Source organism: Parasteatoda tepidariorum, chromosome 9, assembly GCF_982258835.1.
Source record: "Parasteatoda tepidariorum strain Cologne lab strain chromosome 9, Ptep-v5.0, whole genome shotgun sequence".
In the NCBI taxonomy this organism is placed as follows: domain Eukaryota; kingdom Metazoa; phylum Arthropoda; class Arachnida; order Araneae; family Theridiidae; genus Parasteatoda; species Parasteatoda tepidariorum.
Genome location: NC_141763.1, coordinates 60,666,619 through 60,681,735, shown reverse-complemented (window position 1 = coordinate 60,681,735; position 15,117 = coordinate 60,666,619). Strand labels below are relative to the sequence as shown.

Below are 15,117 nucleotides of genomic sequence, written 5' to 3'. Positions count from 1 at the left end.
AATTCCATATTGGTCTCTTTTTTTTGTCAGAATATCTAAAATATTTTTATAAAGGTAAAGAACCTGCACCAATAATATGAATCAAAATATTGATTTATTTTAATTTAAAATTCAGGAAAATACTAATTCTTTTAAATGACAAATCTAATATTTGAAAGTAAAAAAAATTTATCTCATGTTTTGAATTGTTGGTGGTAGACATCATTCATTTCACTAAGAAAGAAAAGACAATTGAAACTGTAGAATGAAAAAGTTTATTTAATTATGCGTATCTGAAACATTCATAAATAGGAGTAAATTTCAAATAACACAGAAAATGAATGACAACCAACCTATTTATTTACAAATAAATTTAAGATGATCATGTGAAAAAAAAAATTTTTTTTTAAAACACTACAATGTTTTTTTCACTCAAGGAAATCAATTTATAAGCAGTTATAAAAATGGCATAATCAATATTTGGTTTTAGAAAAAAACTTAATTTGTTTAGTGATTCACAAAATCACATCTGACATTAGAATCTAATTATAAAATTTACATAAAACACAAATTTTTGAACAAGACTGCTATAAGTGGGAAGATAACAAACGAACTTTTTAAGTATTAAAACATGCATGATATAGAAGGCAAAAAAAAATTCTTTGCAAATTTTTTACATAAACAAAATACCAAAGAAATAATACAAGAAAAGAGCTGGTTTATTGAGTCGGAGCAATTAAATAATGCAATGATTACAATCAAAAATTTGAACAAGTTTTTATAAAAATTATAATGTAATAAAATAAATCAAGTCATCACATCCGACTAGTAAGTGGGATATCACAATTCTCAAATAACTTAATAAACAACATGCCAACTTTAAGATTATCTGATTATATTCAATTCAGAAAATTTCGGTTTCCTAATTATCCACATTCATACATCAGAATATAGACCTTAAAGTCAGTTTAATAAAACCTAAATTCCCACAAAACAAGCAGACAAAATGACTAGGTACCTAAAGCATACATGAATTTAAAAATAATAGAATAAATAAACAAGTAAACTAGAAGAAAAGGCAAATACACAATAAATATCTAAAGAAACTTACTTCTCTTTAGAACAATGAATTATTTTCAAACTAATAAGGTCAGTAAAAAAGTTTTTAAAAAATGCACCTAAAAGCTATTTTAAATTTTGATCATTAAAATGTTTTTATTTTTTAATATTTTAAATCAGCTTACACAACTGATTCCTAAATTCAAATAAGTCATAAAAATATGTAATTATTTTTTAATCACTAAGCTCAAAATTTATATTACTTATCCTTTTAAATGCACAATATTCATTTTTAAAGAAATGAAAACGCTCATTTCAAATTTTAAAATTTTGATTAAATATAATTTGCAATCAAACTGCATTAGAATGTTTAGAAATTTTTTTAAAAATAAAGACAGATATAACAAAAATATGTGATTAAACCAACAGTGGATAATGATTCTGGCAAGATAATGTTTAAGAAAACAAGTAAGATTGTTCAGATTCTCATATAAACTATTTCTACGTGAATTCCTCAGTGGACTAAATAACAGTTATTTCCTAAACTAAGCTCAGTAGACCAACAACTTTAAGATTTCTTTTCGAAAACTTCTTAATGTTTTGAAAACAACTTCACAATATCGCTACTAATGTTAACTTATAAAGCAGTCACCCTGTTGCAAATTTCTTCTGTGAACTCTGAACACTTTGCACGTCCACCCAAGTCGGCTGTCCTTACCTAGGAACAAAAACAAAAATCAGAACTAATTATACAATGCATTCAGACTAAATTTTAGCATGTTTAAAGGAGCAATGAATCTATAAAAAAAAGTAACACTTTAATATAGGGGCTAGAATACATATCACCTGATATTTCCTTATTAAATTCCAATTTTTTTTTTATACAAAATACACACTATATTTTATTAATAATATAAAGATGAGGTAAAATGTTGTAAGATAGTGATTCCCAAAGTGTGCATTGTAGCCTCCAAGTAGCTGCAATATTCTAATGAATGTTAATAAAATTTCAAGTATGAATTTATTAAATAACATATAGAATAATAATTCTTCTTCTTCCTTATCCCCAAAATTAGCAGAGCTAAACAATGTCCACGAGATTCATGACCCGGAGGATGTCGGCCTCCAAAAGTGGGTTATTTAGTATGTCCCTCTTGTCCAGTCCAGGATATGTTGGAGAGAAGCCTGCATGTTGCGGCACTTGGGGCAGTTTGCAAAAACTCTGTTCCCCTTACATTTTTCGAAAGTAATGCACCTTTTTAAAGTTACAGGTGGGGGGGGGGAGAATTTTTCTTCCCTTTTAGTTCACTTAACTTCATTCCTAAAATTTTAATTAAAAAAGGGAGTCACATAAATAAAACTAGATGATGTAAGAAATTTTATATTGTAATACATCGTGATATGGCGATGTATCGCATTTTAAAATATGTTAAAAAATTATCTATCAATCTTTAAATAAATAAAAGGAATAAATCCATTACAAAAGAAAATATTAATTCTGAAAAAAAGAAGAAAAAAATGCTTCTACAACATCAATAGCATTGCTTAATTTTTTCAATTAAAATAATAAAGATGTCTTTAAGTCAATCATTAACAAGATATAATAAATATATAAATATTTTAGATATTTAGTTTCAAATTATGAAACTATTTCATCTTTATGTACTGATTTGAGTACAGAGTCAAATGAAAAAAAATTTAACTGAGATAAATGAATCAAAACAGAGTTACAAAGAAACAGGGGAATAAAGTTAATGGCATAAATAAATTAGCAGTTTTTAAGTCTTCGTATGCAATTAACTAAGTAATATACTTTAAATCTAAAATATATGAAAATAACTTGTCAATAAAAATTTTTTTGCAGAGTAACAACTCCAAACAACATACCTTTCCTCCTTTAATTGTTTCAAAGCAGGCTTGCTCGATTTTATCAGCGTGGCTAGTTAAGTTCATATATCGAAGCATCATTACTGCACTTAAAAGTAATGCAGTAGGGTTAGCCTTATCTTGTCCAGCAATGTCTGGAGCTGTTCCGTGAACCTATAGAAAATACTGAGAGTTAATAATAATAATAAAAAGAATTATCCCAATGAAAAAAAAGGGTTAACTATTTTTGTTTAGTTTCTTCTATTAAATTTGCATAGAAATATTTAATTAAAAGTTTGAGGAATGAATTATACCTCATTCAATTCGTCTTAATAAAAGTTAATTATTTTCTAAGAAAAAAATTACATCAATTCTGTCACAGTTTATTTTTAAACTTTAACCTTAAATTTTGCACTTCAATATTCTCTAATGATAACAAAACACACAGAAAAAATGAACATCATATTCACTAACTACTAGGATGATTATTAAAAGTTCATAGTTCTTTCTTTTTAAATTTAAAATAGTTTTTGCACAATTTATCATATCTCTAACCTATACCATTCTTTGTCATTATAAAAAAATTGTCTTTTCGCCCATATTATATATACAAATGAAAAAATTAGCGTAGATATGGAGCACCAAGGAATGTTAAATAATAAGACAGGTTACCACTGAATTTATCCAGGCACTATAAACCAAAATTAATATAAAAAAGAGAAAAATTAAATTAAAAAAGAATAGTATCTTGTATTTGAATTACTGGTCTTCAGATATAAATCATGTTAGTAAATTTATAATAGGATAGAGCTAAAGGAGGTAACTATTATGCACTAGCAACAACTTTATCAACTGCTTTTGAGGTTGCATATGTTCAGTCCTAATTAGAAATATATTTATGATTAACCCAAAATTACAAATATCGCAGTCATTGTGGGGAAAAAAATTCCTTGATTTCTTATATAGTAAAAGCTCAATTAAAAAAATCTCATTAGAAACAGAATAAATATTATGTACAGAAAAAGAGACAAAAAAATTAAATGTACAATGGAAAATCTTATATCTGTAAATGTTGAGACTTTGGCAACTCCAAAAAATGGCTTTCTCCAGATAATAGGTCACTTCAAGGTAAACATCAAAAATCATATTCAATAAAAAATAACAAATAGAAAAAATTGACCTAAATTTTAATCAACAACATATAAACCCACAGGGTTTGCCAATCTCTATTTCGTCAACTATTGTTATAGATTTCCACATGGTTTTTCGAATCTCAATATTTAAAATATACTATTATAGCATACTGCAAATTCTGAATCATACATTTCAGTTAGTAATCATTTCTCGATTAGCAATCATTCATCAGTAAATCTGTGCGGCTGTGTTGATATATTTCGCTTGGCAAACTTCAATTTGCCATTTCGCACTTAATTATTGACGATTTTCTTATAATCCCATGCAGATTTACTTTCTCTATCACGCACAGGCAATCCTATGCGAATTTTAATGCTTCTCTATCATGCATGGGCAATTTGGAATTGCGTATTTGAAGAATTACTTTTTGATGCACTCGATTTATAACGATTTCATTGTCCATCGCATTTTTTACAGTTCAGGATTATCACTAAGTCCAAATTTTGTTTCAAAGATAGTCAATTTTTTCTCACATTATAGAGGAAATCAGATTAAAATTAAAAAAAGTAAATAAATAAAAAATTCAGAAAAAATCAGGAAGAAACAAAAATTAGCAGAAAAGTTGATAATTTTCATCTCGGTATACTTTTTTTTTGAAAGGCCACAAGTATAAAAAAAGAAAAATGTTTTGTTCTTTGAAATAGGAAAAGTGTTTTGTTTATTTTGATTGTCAAAAAGTGCAGAAAAAAGAGACTCTGTCAGTAAATGGATGTCCAGATATGGGAATTTGTACTGCAAATTTGACATGGTCTGGCAAAGATGCTCTAAATTTAATTTAGTTTCCTTCAGCAATGAAAAAACTTGAGGTTTTCAGTGATCATTATTTGAACTATAACTTCATATATAACTGCAGGAAAAAACTGTTTCATCATAACTTAAAATTTTAATTAGAATTTTATTGCATTGCACATAGCATTCCACTATTCCCTAATACATAAGAGAATGCCATGTAATTTGAATAAATTTTTTTATATATCTAAATTTATATTAAAGGATGTGGTAATAAAACAATAACTAAATTTCTTAGCTTTTTAAAAACAACTTTACCACAAAAATCATGTTTTTCAAACACTCTTAAATTTTTATTTAAACATAGATAAGAGATTCAACATTTGCAATCTTTAAAGATAAAAGAATATACTAATTTTTTTTTTGCTTTACTGAATTTGAAAATTTAAAGCAGTTAAATAAATTTTTTCAGATAAATGCTAGTAAATGAAATATTTATTTATATATTGCATTAAAACTTATAGTTTATAAATTTTAATGTTAGTAAACAAAATATAATTAATAAGAAAAACAATAAAATACAATTTAAAAACTTACTGATTCAAAAACTGCACCACCCTTGCCAATATTTCCACTGGGTGTCACACCAAGGCCACCAATAAGACCAGCACACAAATCACTAAAACAGATATAAACAATATTTGAAAAATATTTAAGCTCAAACTTACACTAAATTGTCTTGCATTTATTTTAAAGATAAAGCTACACCATTAGTATAAGCATAGCCAGTTTTCCATCATTTTATTAAAATGCAACAGCAGAAATTAATACTTTAATTCTTTAACATGGAGTTTCATGGCAAAATTCGGACAAAGGTTGAATAAGAAAATTTGTTTATTACCTTAGAATATCACCATACAAATTAGGCATGACAAGGACGTCAAATTTTGCTGGATCTTGCACCATCTAAATGATGTATAAATAAAATGAGTATATATGCAACAATAATAACTCTAGATAATTCAACTTTAATCAGCAATACTAAGTAGAGAATCATTCCACTCCAGTAATGTGAGTAAAAAAAAATGCTTAATTTCATATTTCCGTTTTTTTGTCAAGTAAATAAATGTAATTTAAATGACTTCAAACATTAGATGTTTATATCTAAGGGCAGAACTTATTGTAATAAGTTCTCAAGGTTAAGTGGGGGAAAATAAATTTTTTGTGTGGATTAACTGTACCTTACACTAAAATACTCTAAACATAATATACATAAAGAAAAACATAAGGTAAGTCTTTGGAGTAAGTTGATTTAAATTCCCCCCCCCCAACATATAAAGGCATATCTTTATTAATTCATTTATACTATTAATTGAAATTAATTTATTTTATATTAAAAAACCAATCACATTAAAATAACTTTAAAAAATTTAATACTTAAAAAAACATTAGAAATCACAATAATTTTAGTTAAAAGAAATCACCAGATTTTTATTATATGAACACAGTTGTTACTAACCACAACTGTAAAATTTTTCTGAGCTTAATTTGTTCCTTTAATTCCGAGAAAAGAAACAAAATAGTAGTTCACAAACTAGTTTGATGAATAATACAAAAAAGATATCTTTTACTTTAAAATAAAGAGTAAAGAAAGCAATACCGTAGGAAGGAATGCAGTATAAAAAAACTTACATTAAGGCAAACTGTATCGAGGTACACTTCTTCATATTTAATATCTGGATGTTGCTCAGCAACTTGTCGGCAACACTGAAGAAATAAGCCATCAGACATTCTCCTAAAGAATACAAAATTAAATAAGTTTAGATATATTGACAAAACCTACTTTTAAAATTTTACTATGTTTAAATACAATAAAAAAAAATTAACTTTTTTTTTAAACTCTCATAAATTTAATTTATAAAAAACTCATTTTAATTAACAATTATAACGTGTTAAATGTTATCTGATAAATGTGTGAATTTTAGCAAGACAACTTAAGTAATGGATAAAACCAAATTACATAAATACAAATTTTGATGACAAAATATGATAAGAAAAGTATCCTTGAATAAGGCAAAGAGTACTACTTAGCAAAGCATTAATAAATTATTAAATGCTGCAAATAGCTGCATGAGTAAAAATCATAATTAGGGTAATAACTAATAATGTAAGGGAATAGTTATGAAAAATCATTGCTTAGCATTGAATACAGCTCAAAGTTTTATATTAAAAAAAAATAATAAATCTTATACAATAATTTCTATCATTCTTTAATAAAAATAAGAGTAGATTTCTTCTTCTTCTCAAAAACTGTAAAATTTTAAATTTGTAAGAAACATTTCAGCAAACACTAAAAAAATAAGAAAATACTACTTAAATATCATACATAATATTTGCCTTGTGCACAGCAGTAATTGTCTTTCGGTTGTTCTGCTTTGCATATTCAAAGGCATATTCTGCAACTCGATGAGATGCATTTTCTGTAATTAGTTTAATACTTTGAACAACACCAGGTACAATCTAGAAAAATAAAAATATCTTTAGTTTCTTAAAAACTATTCCTGGGGAAAATAGTCACGATTATAAAATTCTGACATTTGACCCAGTTAGAAGAAATACTGAACTAGCATTGTAATAAGAATTCGACAGCATATTTTAAGATAGTAATATTTTTGCACACAAGCTTTACACAATCAGTTTGAATCTTGGTTGAATAAAGTGGAGTATAACTTAAAATCTTGACCCTAACTCGTTGAGATTTCAAAAAGAAAAATGGAAAACTTATTTCTTAGTGAGTCAAATAGCAGTGAACAAGAAAGCTTTTACGAGGCTCACAATAATTTTCTTAATAAATCATTTTTACATTACTTTTAAAACAATTTAATAGTTTTGTTACTTTATGAAATAATATCTTTTAAAATGCATACAAATATTCTTCGCAAGTAGTCAAATAAGCGGCACCATTCAAAGTGTTAAATCATAGTAAAACAAAACACAGATATAATAGGATGTAAAAAAATTAACAATTTTTAAAACTCTAAAACACTTTTACCTTTCCATATTTTTCAAAATACTTTTTGTTCATAAAGTTTGCAATGATTATTGTTGGTAATATGTGCAATATTTAGCTGAGAAATGAGTTATAAAATTTTCTATGCTTAGTTATGCGTAAAATCTAACAAATGTTTTAAAAAATGTCGATAGAAATATAATTTGATGTAAAAAATCAGAATAATTTTTCTTATGCTTATTTAAGGTAAACTTTGATTAAATATACTATACTAAGCTGATTGTAAAAATGCACTTCAATGCTCTATCTTAAACAGAAAAGAATCCTTAAGAATTCAAGTAACATGCAAACACCATTAAAACATCCATATGAAAAAGAACTTTAAAATCATGTTGAGGGAAAAATCAGTCTCCTTTGCACAAAACTACTCATAACTTCATTAATAATGCAGATAGAACAATAAACTATCGATAAAAGAACTATCTATATAAGACCTATAGTTAGGTATGGCAATGAAACTTGGACTCCAAAAATTACGGACGAATCCTACTAACCTTCTAAATGAAAATTTTGAGAAGAATTTTTGGACCAATTAAAATAAATAATACACAGTGGAGAATAAGAAACAATGGTGAACTTGACAATTTAGTTAGACAAAAAAACAAAATTCGATTATTAAATCCCGAAATTTGATATGGTTCAAGCATATTGAAAGATTAAAAAATAATAAAAATTTAAGAATACTTATAAAAATTTGAGAATACTTATAAAAGGGAAACCTTTGAACTCAAGACCCAGAAGAAGAACAAAAAAAAGATGGTAGAATGATACCACCAAAGATCTAACCACCTTGAAGATGAGACACTAGAAACTAAAAACACTTAAGTTTGGAACGACATTGTTCAGCAGGTCAAAGCTCACTGCGGGTTGTAGATGTCGTATAAGGAAGTAAGAGAAATGAACTTTTTTCTGTGTGCTTGGAATCGCTTGAAGTTTAAATGAAGTAATAAATCTTTTTTAAGATACTTTAGTCATTTTTGGGAAAAGAGAACTCTTAATAATGAAAAATGCACCATATATAATAATAAATACGAAAATAAATAAAGAGAAGATTTTATTACCTCATGTTCAATTCCACTGTATTCACCTTCTGTGTTTTCTCTAATAGTAACAACATCAACATCTTTGTAAAGAGTTTCTACACCATCAATAGAACGACAGGGTCGAACATTAGCATAAAGATGAAAAGCCCTTTCAAGAACAAATTTGTTACATAAATGAACTTAATATTAAAATTAAAGAAAATCATAACATCAAAAAATTTTGAGCATATTCTCTTACTGTCTTATAGCTAAATTTAGAGATCGGTGGCCTTTTCCTATGGGTGTAGCTAATGGTCCTTTCAAGCCTATGGTATTCTTATTAATGGAATCTATAGCCCTCTGAGGTATTCCCATTTTTCCATCAGGACCTTTAACTGGAGTTACATCTTCAACTTCCCAACTGATTGGCACCTTAAAGAAAAAAACAAATTGTAAAAATTTTTCGTATCACATTTTAATGCATCAAAATTTTTGACTAACTGGTAATAAGTTTTTTTAAATTAAATATATATATATAGATAGATATAGATATATGTATGTTACGCTTTGAAAGCATAATCATTGTAGATTCGTAGTGTGGCCGGTGCTTCTTTAAAAAGATACAGGAAAATGTAGGAATCATTTAATTTTATTAAAGTTAGGGCCAGAGGCTCACAAATGAGAACCTTACATGTTAGTGGATAGATAGAGAAGAGCACATTTGACTTTGGAAAGAGGGATTTTATATCTTTCTGGACAACACATTTAAATTGAATAGGTAACGCTTAGTAACGTGGGACTGATCAATTTCTCAAGCTACTTAAGACACATCACATTTTCTGAGATAATTAGATCAATATTATTACTTCCATTGTGGGAAAGGCATTAAACGATTGAGCGTTAGATAAATGCTCTATTTATGGATTATATTTAATATATAATTGTTTTAACGTTACATATATAGATATGTATCAGGGGTCTGTTTTGAAGAAATTTGGGTCCTTTGACGGACCCTTCACAAAATAATTTATCTTTTAAACGGACCCTTCACAAATTTGTTTATCTTCATTATTGTTTAGTTAATTGAATAAACCCTTCCTAGGGCAGAAAACAAGAAAGATGGATGTAAACAAATAAAATTTTGCCTTCGGCCGCCGATTCTTCCATTATTCATCCGAAATTAATATTCTGCGTTCAGCAGTATTGGCTAAATACCAAATATCTGTATGTTGCATCTCTAATTTAGAAGCAGCAATTACTGTTTATTTTTTTAAATTATAATTTTACAGTGCTGAGCATAATCTTGTATCTATTTACAATTTAAAAACTCCTTGAAATTTTTTTGCAATAACCGGACCCTATTTGCACAAGTTCTTAAAAGCAGGACCCTGGTTGAAAGAATGGGAGCAATTTTTTCACAAAAACCGGACCTTTTACAAAATACAAAATGTCCGGACAGAGCCCTGTGTGTGTGTGTATATATATATATATATACAGAATAGATGAATTTTTTATACTTATCTATAAAAAATCTATATTAAGTCCTGCAAAACTTTTTTCTGCAGTATATTTTATACCAGTCTTGAGTAAAATTAAAATTTTTCTTATAATTCGTTTGAACACAATGGAACTTTTTATTCATAGTTCCGAAATATTTCAGGGTGGGATGACCAAGAACCCATCATGTTTTATTGCTCTAATACCATTGGGCCACAGGGGTGCAAAAATTTTTCAAACTCTAATATTTTCCCGAACACTATTTCTTTTTGCTTGAAATTTTCTTCAAAATTACTGCATTTTTTTTAAAAATTTTCTTTTAAGTTGCAACAACTTTAATTTACACAACTCTTGAGTAAACTAGCATATGTGTAAAATTAATAAAACTAAATTTAAGTTCTTATGCTTAAGGAATTCAAATTCATAAACAAACTAATTGACAAATATAATTTTTTTACAAGGAAACATTTTGTAAAGCATTCATTTTTCTAATCATCATTCTTTTTTCATGCAATAAAAAATTCTGAAGCAATTCTTTAATTTGACAAAACATTTCCCTAGAGCTGTCTGAATTTATTCTGAACCTTGTTTGCGTGATTCGGCATATTCTGCATATCTGTTGGACTGCTGGCTTACTTAAACATTTATTTTATTTCACATTTTTCTTGTTGAAGAGCTCTTGATAGAGGTTAAGTATGTTGTCAAATGTTGTTTAAGTCTGATGCCACAAGTAAGCACAATCAGCTAATTAGTGCAAATGAGGGAAAAAGTCTTAACTGAACAACTTTTACAAGCTTGTTAAAATTATGGTTGTTTTTTTGACCATAATTTTTTAATATGTTTTTAACAATACAAAAACGAGCTTTTTAAAAATGATTCTAAATAAATAAAAAAATAAAAATTGAGGAATTTCACAGAATGAAGATCATTTTAAAGTTAAGATGTTATAAACACTATAAGGATTTAATTAACAACATTATATCTAGCACAAAAATTACACACTCTAAGCACTATAATCTGGTCCTGACAAAAATGACAAAATGAAAGAACTGAAAAGAAAAATCATATGGGCACCCAAGGTCACATCTCTTGCAAAGAAGGTAAACAATTAAAGTGTTAAGTAATGAATATTTACATATGAATCAGGGTTGGTTTTTTCAAACGACAGACGTAAAAACTTTTTTTTTACCAGAGAAAAACATTTTTCATCATATTGTAGTGCAGTGAACAATAACTTAACAAAATTTCGTTTAGAAATGACAATTAATGTTAACATTATATTCATAATTGCTTCAATATACTATAAAATATAAATTATTAAAAGTTATTATACTATTATACATACATATTTTTAAATCTTGATTTTCAATGAAAATAAAAAATTTTGCACTTTGTAAAATATTAAAAATAAGTTTAAAAAAGTTTGTTTACCATAAAGATTTTATTTTGATATTGATATCCATTCAGCATCTATATTTTTTACAATCTACACTGGAAAACCAAGTATATAATCCTGAGACCTTTATTCAAAAATTATAAATAAAGAAAACTAATTGAAGGGCCATAGCTATTTTGTTTAATTGAAAACTCACATTAATGAGGAACCACAATTATATTCAAAATGCCGTTTTCAGTAATCAGGGTCCTTGTATCAAAACATGCAATGGTAAGCGACTAGTTCTGCTCATTTATTTTTAAATAGCCATAAAAATACATTATTATATTTTTATAAAAATTTTAAGTTATTTTTTAGCAAATATCTTTCATAACTTTTTTTAATACATTGTTTTAAGAATTAAGATACACTTTTCATATAAATTTTAATTAATTGGAATAATATAAAAATACAATGCCACTAAAGATCTGAGTTTTTAACATTTTTGAGATAATAGCAAAAATCAAGGTAGAAATTAGGAAATACCATGAGCAAAGTAAACACTTGCCAACCCTCATATGAATAAATAAAGAACTACAGCTTTAAACGAATTTTCATAATTTAATTATTTTGCTACAATTTTAAAAACTATCTAGATGTTAAAAAAATAGAATAAGAAATTAAAACTTTACTTGAGCAGCCTCAAATATTTTTTGAACAGCTACAGATATTTCAGGTCCGATTCCATCTCCGGGAATAAGAGTGACAGTTCGAACATTAGACTGATTCCTTACAGATTGTAAGGTACATAAACTCTTCAGTTGACCACAAAGCTGTTTTTTAAACTGTGAAAATGAAAGGAAAACAAGATTTATTAGCTTACAGATATTCATAAAAACTCTCAAAGTAAAACAGCTATGTCTATTTTTTTCCCTTTTTCTTAAAAACTGTTTCATGCTAATATATTTATCTAAACACCACATAAATAGAAAACAATAATGAGATGTATAGTAAACTTTAAAATATGAGGTCCAATGTAAACTAATTTCATGATTTACAGATTAATTCACTTTAAAAGATTTTATCAATTGTTAATGCAATTTTTTTATAGTCTTGCAAAGGACATAACAATAGATAGAAAGCTACAAAATGCCTTTTTTCTTCACTTTTGAATTTTACTAAAATATCACTCGCTATGATCCATGATTTTGGTATTTCTACACCTTGACTACAGGATGTATAATTAGAATTAATATATTTTATTGAAATTCACAATCGTTAATAACTATTAGAGGTTTAAAGCACTTACTAACAAATAATTAAGATAGATTTCTTATAAATTCTCCATTAATATTACAGGGACGCCAACTGCTCTGCTTTCTGCAAAAATTTAAAGAAATTGTGAGTGAATAAAACAGTTAAACTTGTAGAATAAAAATTATAACGTCTAATCTTTAAGTGTCACCACGAGATAACTTCAACAAAGTTGCATTTCATATGATATTTTGAATTTTGAGATGAAGCGGTGGAAAAATTACTTAAAAGCAAAAATATTAAACTAAAAAAAACTTACATTACGCTACCACTAGAAAATATTTTTTTTAGAAAGTGGAGCAAGTTGGCATCTCTGACATTAACAGGCTAATTTAAGTTAATAAAGACTACTCTCATACTCTGTTAAATCTCTACAACATGTATATTCCATCAACATGTATATATCAACTCTTGATGTTTTTATACAACATTATTATGTAGTACCCCAAATTTTGAATCACACTTTAGATTGATGAAGATTCCACTTTAGATCAACGGAGTTTTTCCAATTGCTTTTATGGCAGATTTCTAGTAGGGTTTTTTGAAATTATGATAATTTTATGGCATTTAATTGAACAGCAAAATACATTGGTTGTCATGTAGTTTTGTCAATTGCTATTATTATTTTAGATCAACAGTTTTTTTTCTTTACCAAACCTCCATGGATTAATAGAAAATTACTATGTGCTGCAAACATCAAATCACACAATTGAATAATCACACTTTTGATGCATTCTATCAGCAACGATTCTACCATAAAATTTACGTATATTTAATAAACATATTTTTTAGCAATTCTTACAATGAAATTTTACATTATATCTAAAGACAATCATTTGACTAAATCTCCACCACAGCATTGAATTCCAAATATATGATACTTGACAAATTTTATTAAAAATTTTCTTGTTTTATTTAAGAAAAACTTTGTTAATGTTAGTTTTTGATGAAAAAATCATCAAAAAATTTTGCAGTGTAATCAACAGATTTTATAAGCAAATTAATGAAAATGTAGCAAATACAAGCTAGGAGATAAAACTAAGATACTAATTTTGATATATTTTTTGGTAACAAGCCATATTTTTGAAGCACTATAATCTCTTTAATGTCCCTTAATGTTAAAATAAAATAGGGTTACTGTAATTATTCTCAGTAGTACAAAACGTATTTAATTTTTCTAGAATATTAGTGTTAATTTGTATTTGCATACTGCTTGAATATTTAATCCAATGCTACGTTCATTTAAATATCTTGTAGAAAACTAACATGATTAAAAAAAACTTTTAATTCATTGTTTATGATCTTAAGTAATTACATAACGTTTTAGATTAAAAAAATTATTAACACAAACAACATAAAGAACACAGGAGCCAGATTTCTTTTAACATTTTCACGTTTAGATAGTCTTTAATGTTAATACTTCATTCTGAGAATCCCATATAAATATTTATATGATATTTAAAGAAATAAATTAACGCAGCAAATTTGGGTAACTTTTTGTAGCTGTCCAAATCTTAGCAAAATTACAATGTACATAAAAAATATGCGTAATAAATTAAAAGATACCAGGGTCTAGGACGATTGGAAGAAAGATTGTTTTTAAAAATTATAATAAAAGAAAAATAATATTTCTGAATCTTGAACATAGACTATGGATTTTAAAATATTCTTACCAGACAATTTTTTATTACATTAGCCATAATATCTCGATGAAATAGCAAATAAAAATTTAAATTTCACACACGATGTTCCCTTTGTTGACCTTGCCGGAGCGGAGCTTAACATACATGATGCCACAGCATGTAGCTAGAAGAAAAAAAAATTTTTCCAATCAAATTTTTTTAAACTTTTTAAATTTTAACTATTTTCTCCAGATATAATATTTTTTCGTCTGCTATATTCAGTGTTTGGTAATCTGAAGACGACAATGATAAGTTTTGCCTTTCGCCTATAAGCATTGTTGAACGAATTCGAGTGATTCAGTTTTCTGTTTTATTGATATCAAAAAGTGT

At 26.7% G+C, this 15,117-nt stretch overlaps 1 protein-coding gene across 1 annotated transcript; it reads right to left on the bottom strand.

Moving 5' to 3' along the window:
* Nucleotides 1-238: 238 nt before the first annotated feature.
* Nucleotides 239-15,113, bottom strand: Idh3a (isocitrate dehydrogenase [NAD] subunit alpha, mitochondrial). Its single transcript, XM_016048560.5, has 10 exons — nt 14,779-15,113; nt 12,484-12,636; nt 9,179-9,351; nt 8,959-9,088; nt 7,214-7,347; nt 6,520-6,622; nt 5,729-5,793; nt 5,425-5,506; nt 2,926-3,078; nt 239-1,756 (listed from the first exon to the last, which is right to left on the bottom strand). Exons 1-10 carry the CDS (start codon nt 14,803-14,805, stop codon nt 1,676-1,678), a joined length of 1,101 nt encoding a protein of 366 aa, XP_015904046.3. The 5' UTR covers nt 14,806-15,113; the 3' UTR covers nt 239-1,675.
* Between the last annotated feature and the right edge of the window lie 4 nt (nt 15,114-15,117).

What these genes read in the sequence shown, in the direction of transcription:
- Idh3a (XM_016048560.5), bottom strand. Translation starts at nt 14,805, where the DNA reads ATGGCTAATGTAATAAAAAATTGTCTG. An exon ending in ATGTAATAAAAAATTGTCTG is followed by an intron (nt 12,637 to 14,778) that starts GTAAGAATATTT and finishes TCATTTTCACAG; the next exon opens with TTTAAAAAACAGCTTTGTGG. An exon ending in TCGATACAGTTTGCCTTAAT is followed by an intron (nt 5,794 to 6,519) that starts GTAAGTTTTTTT and finishes TACATCATTTAG; the next exon opens with ATGGTGCAAGATCCAGCAAA.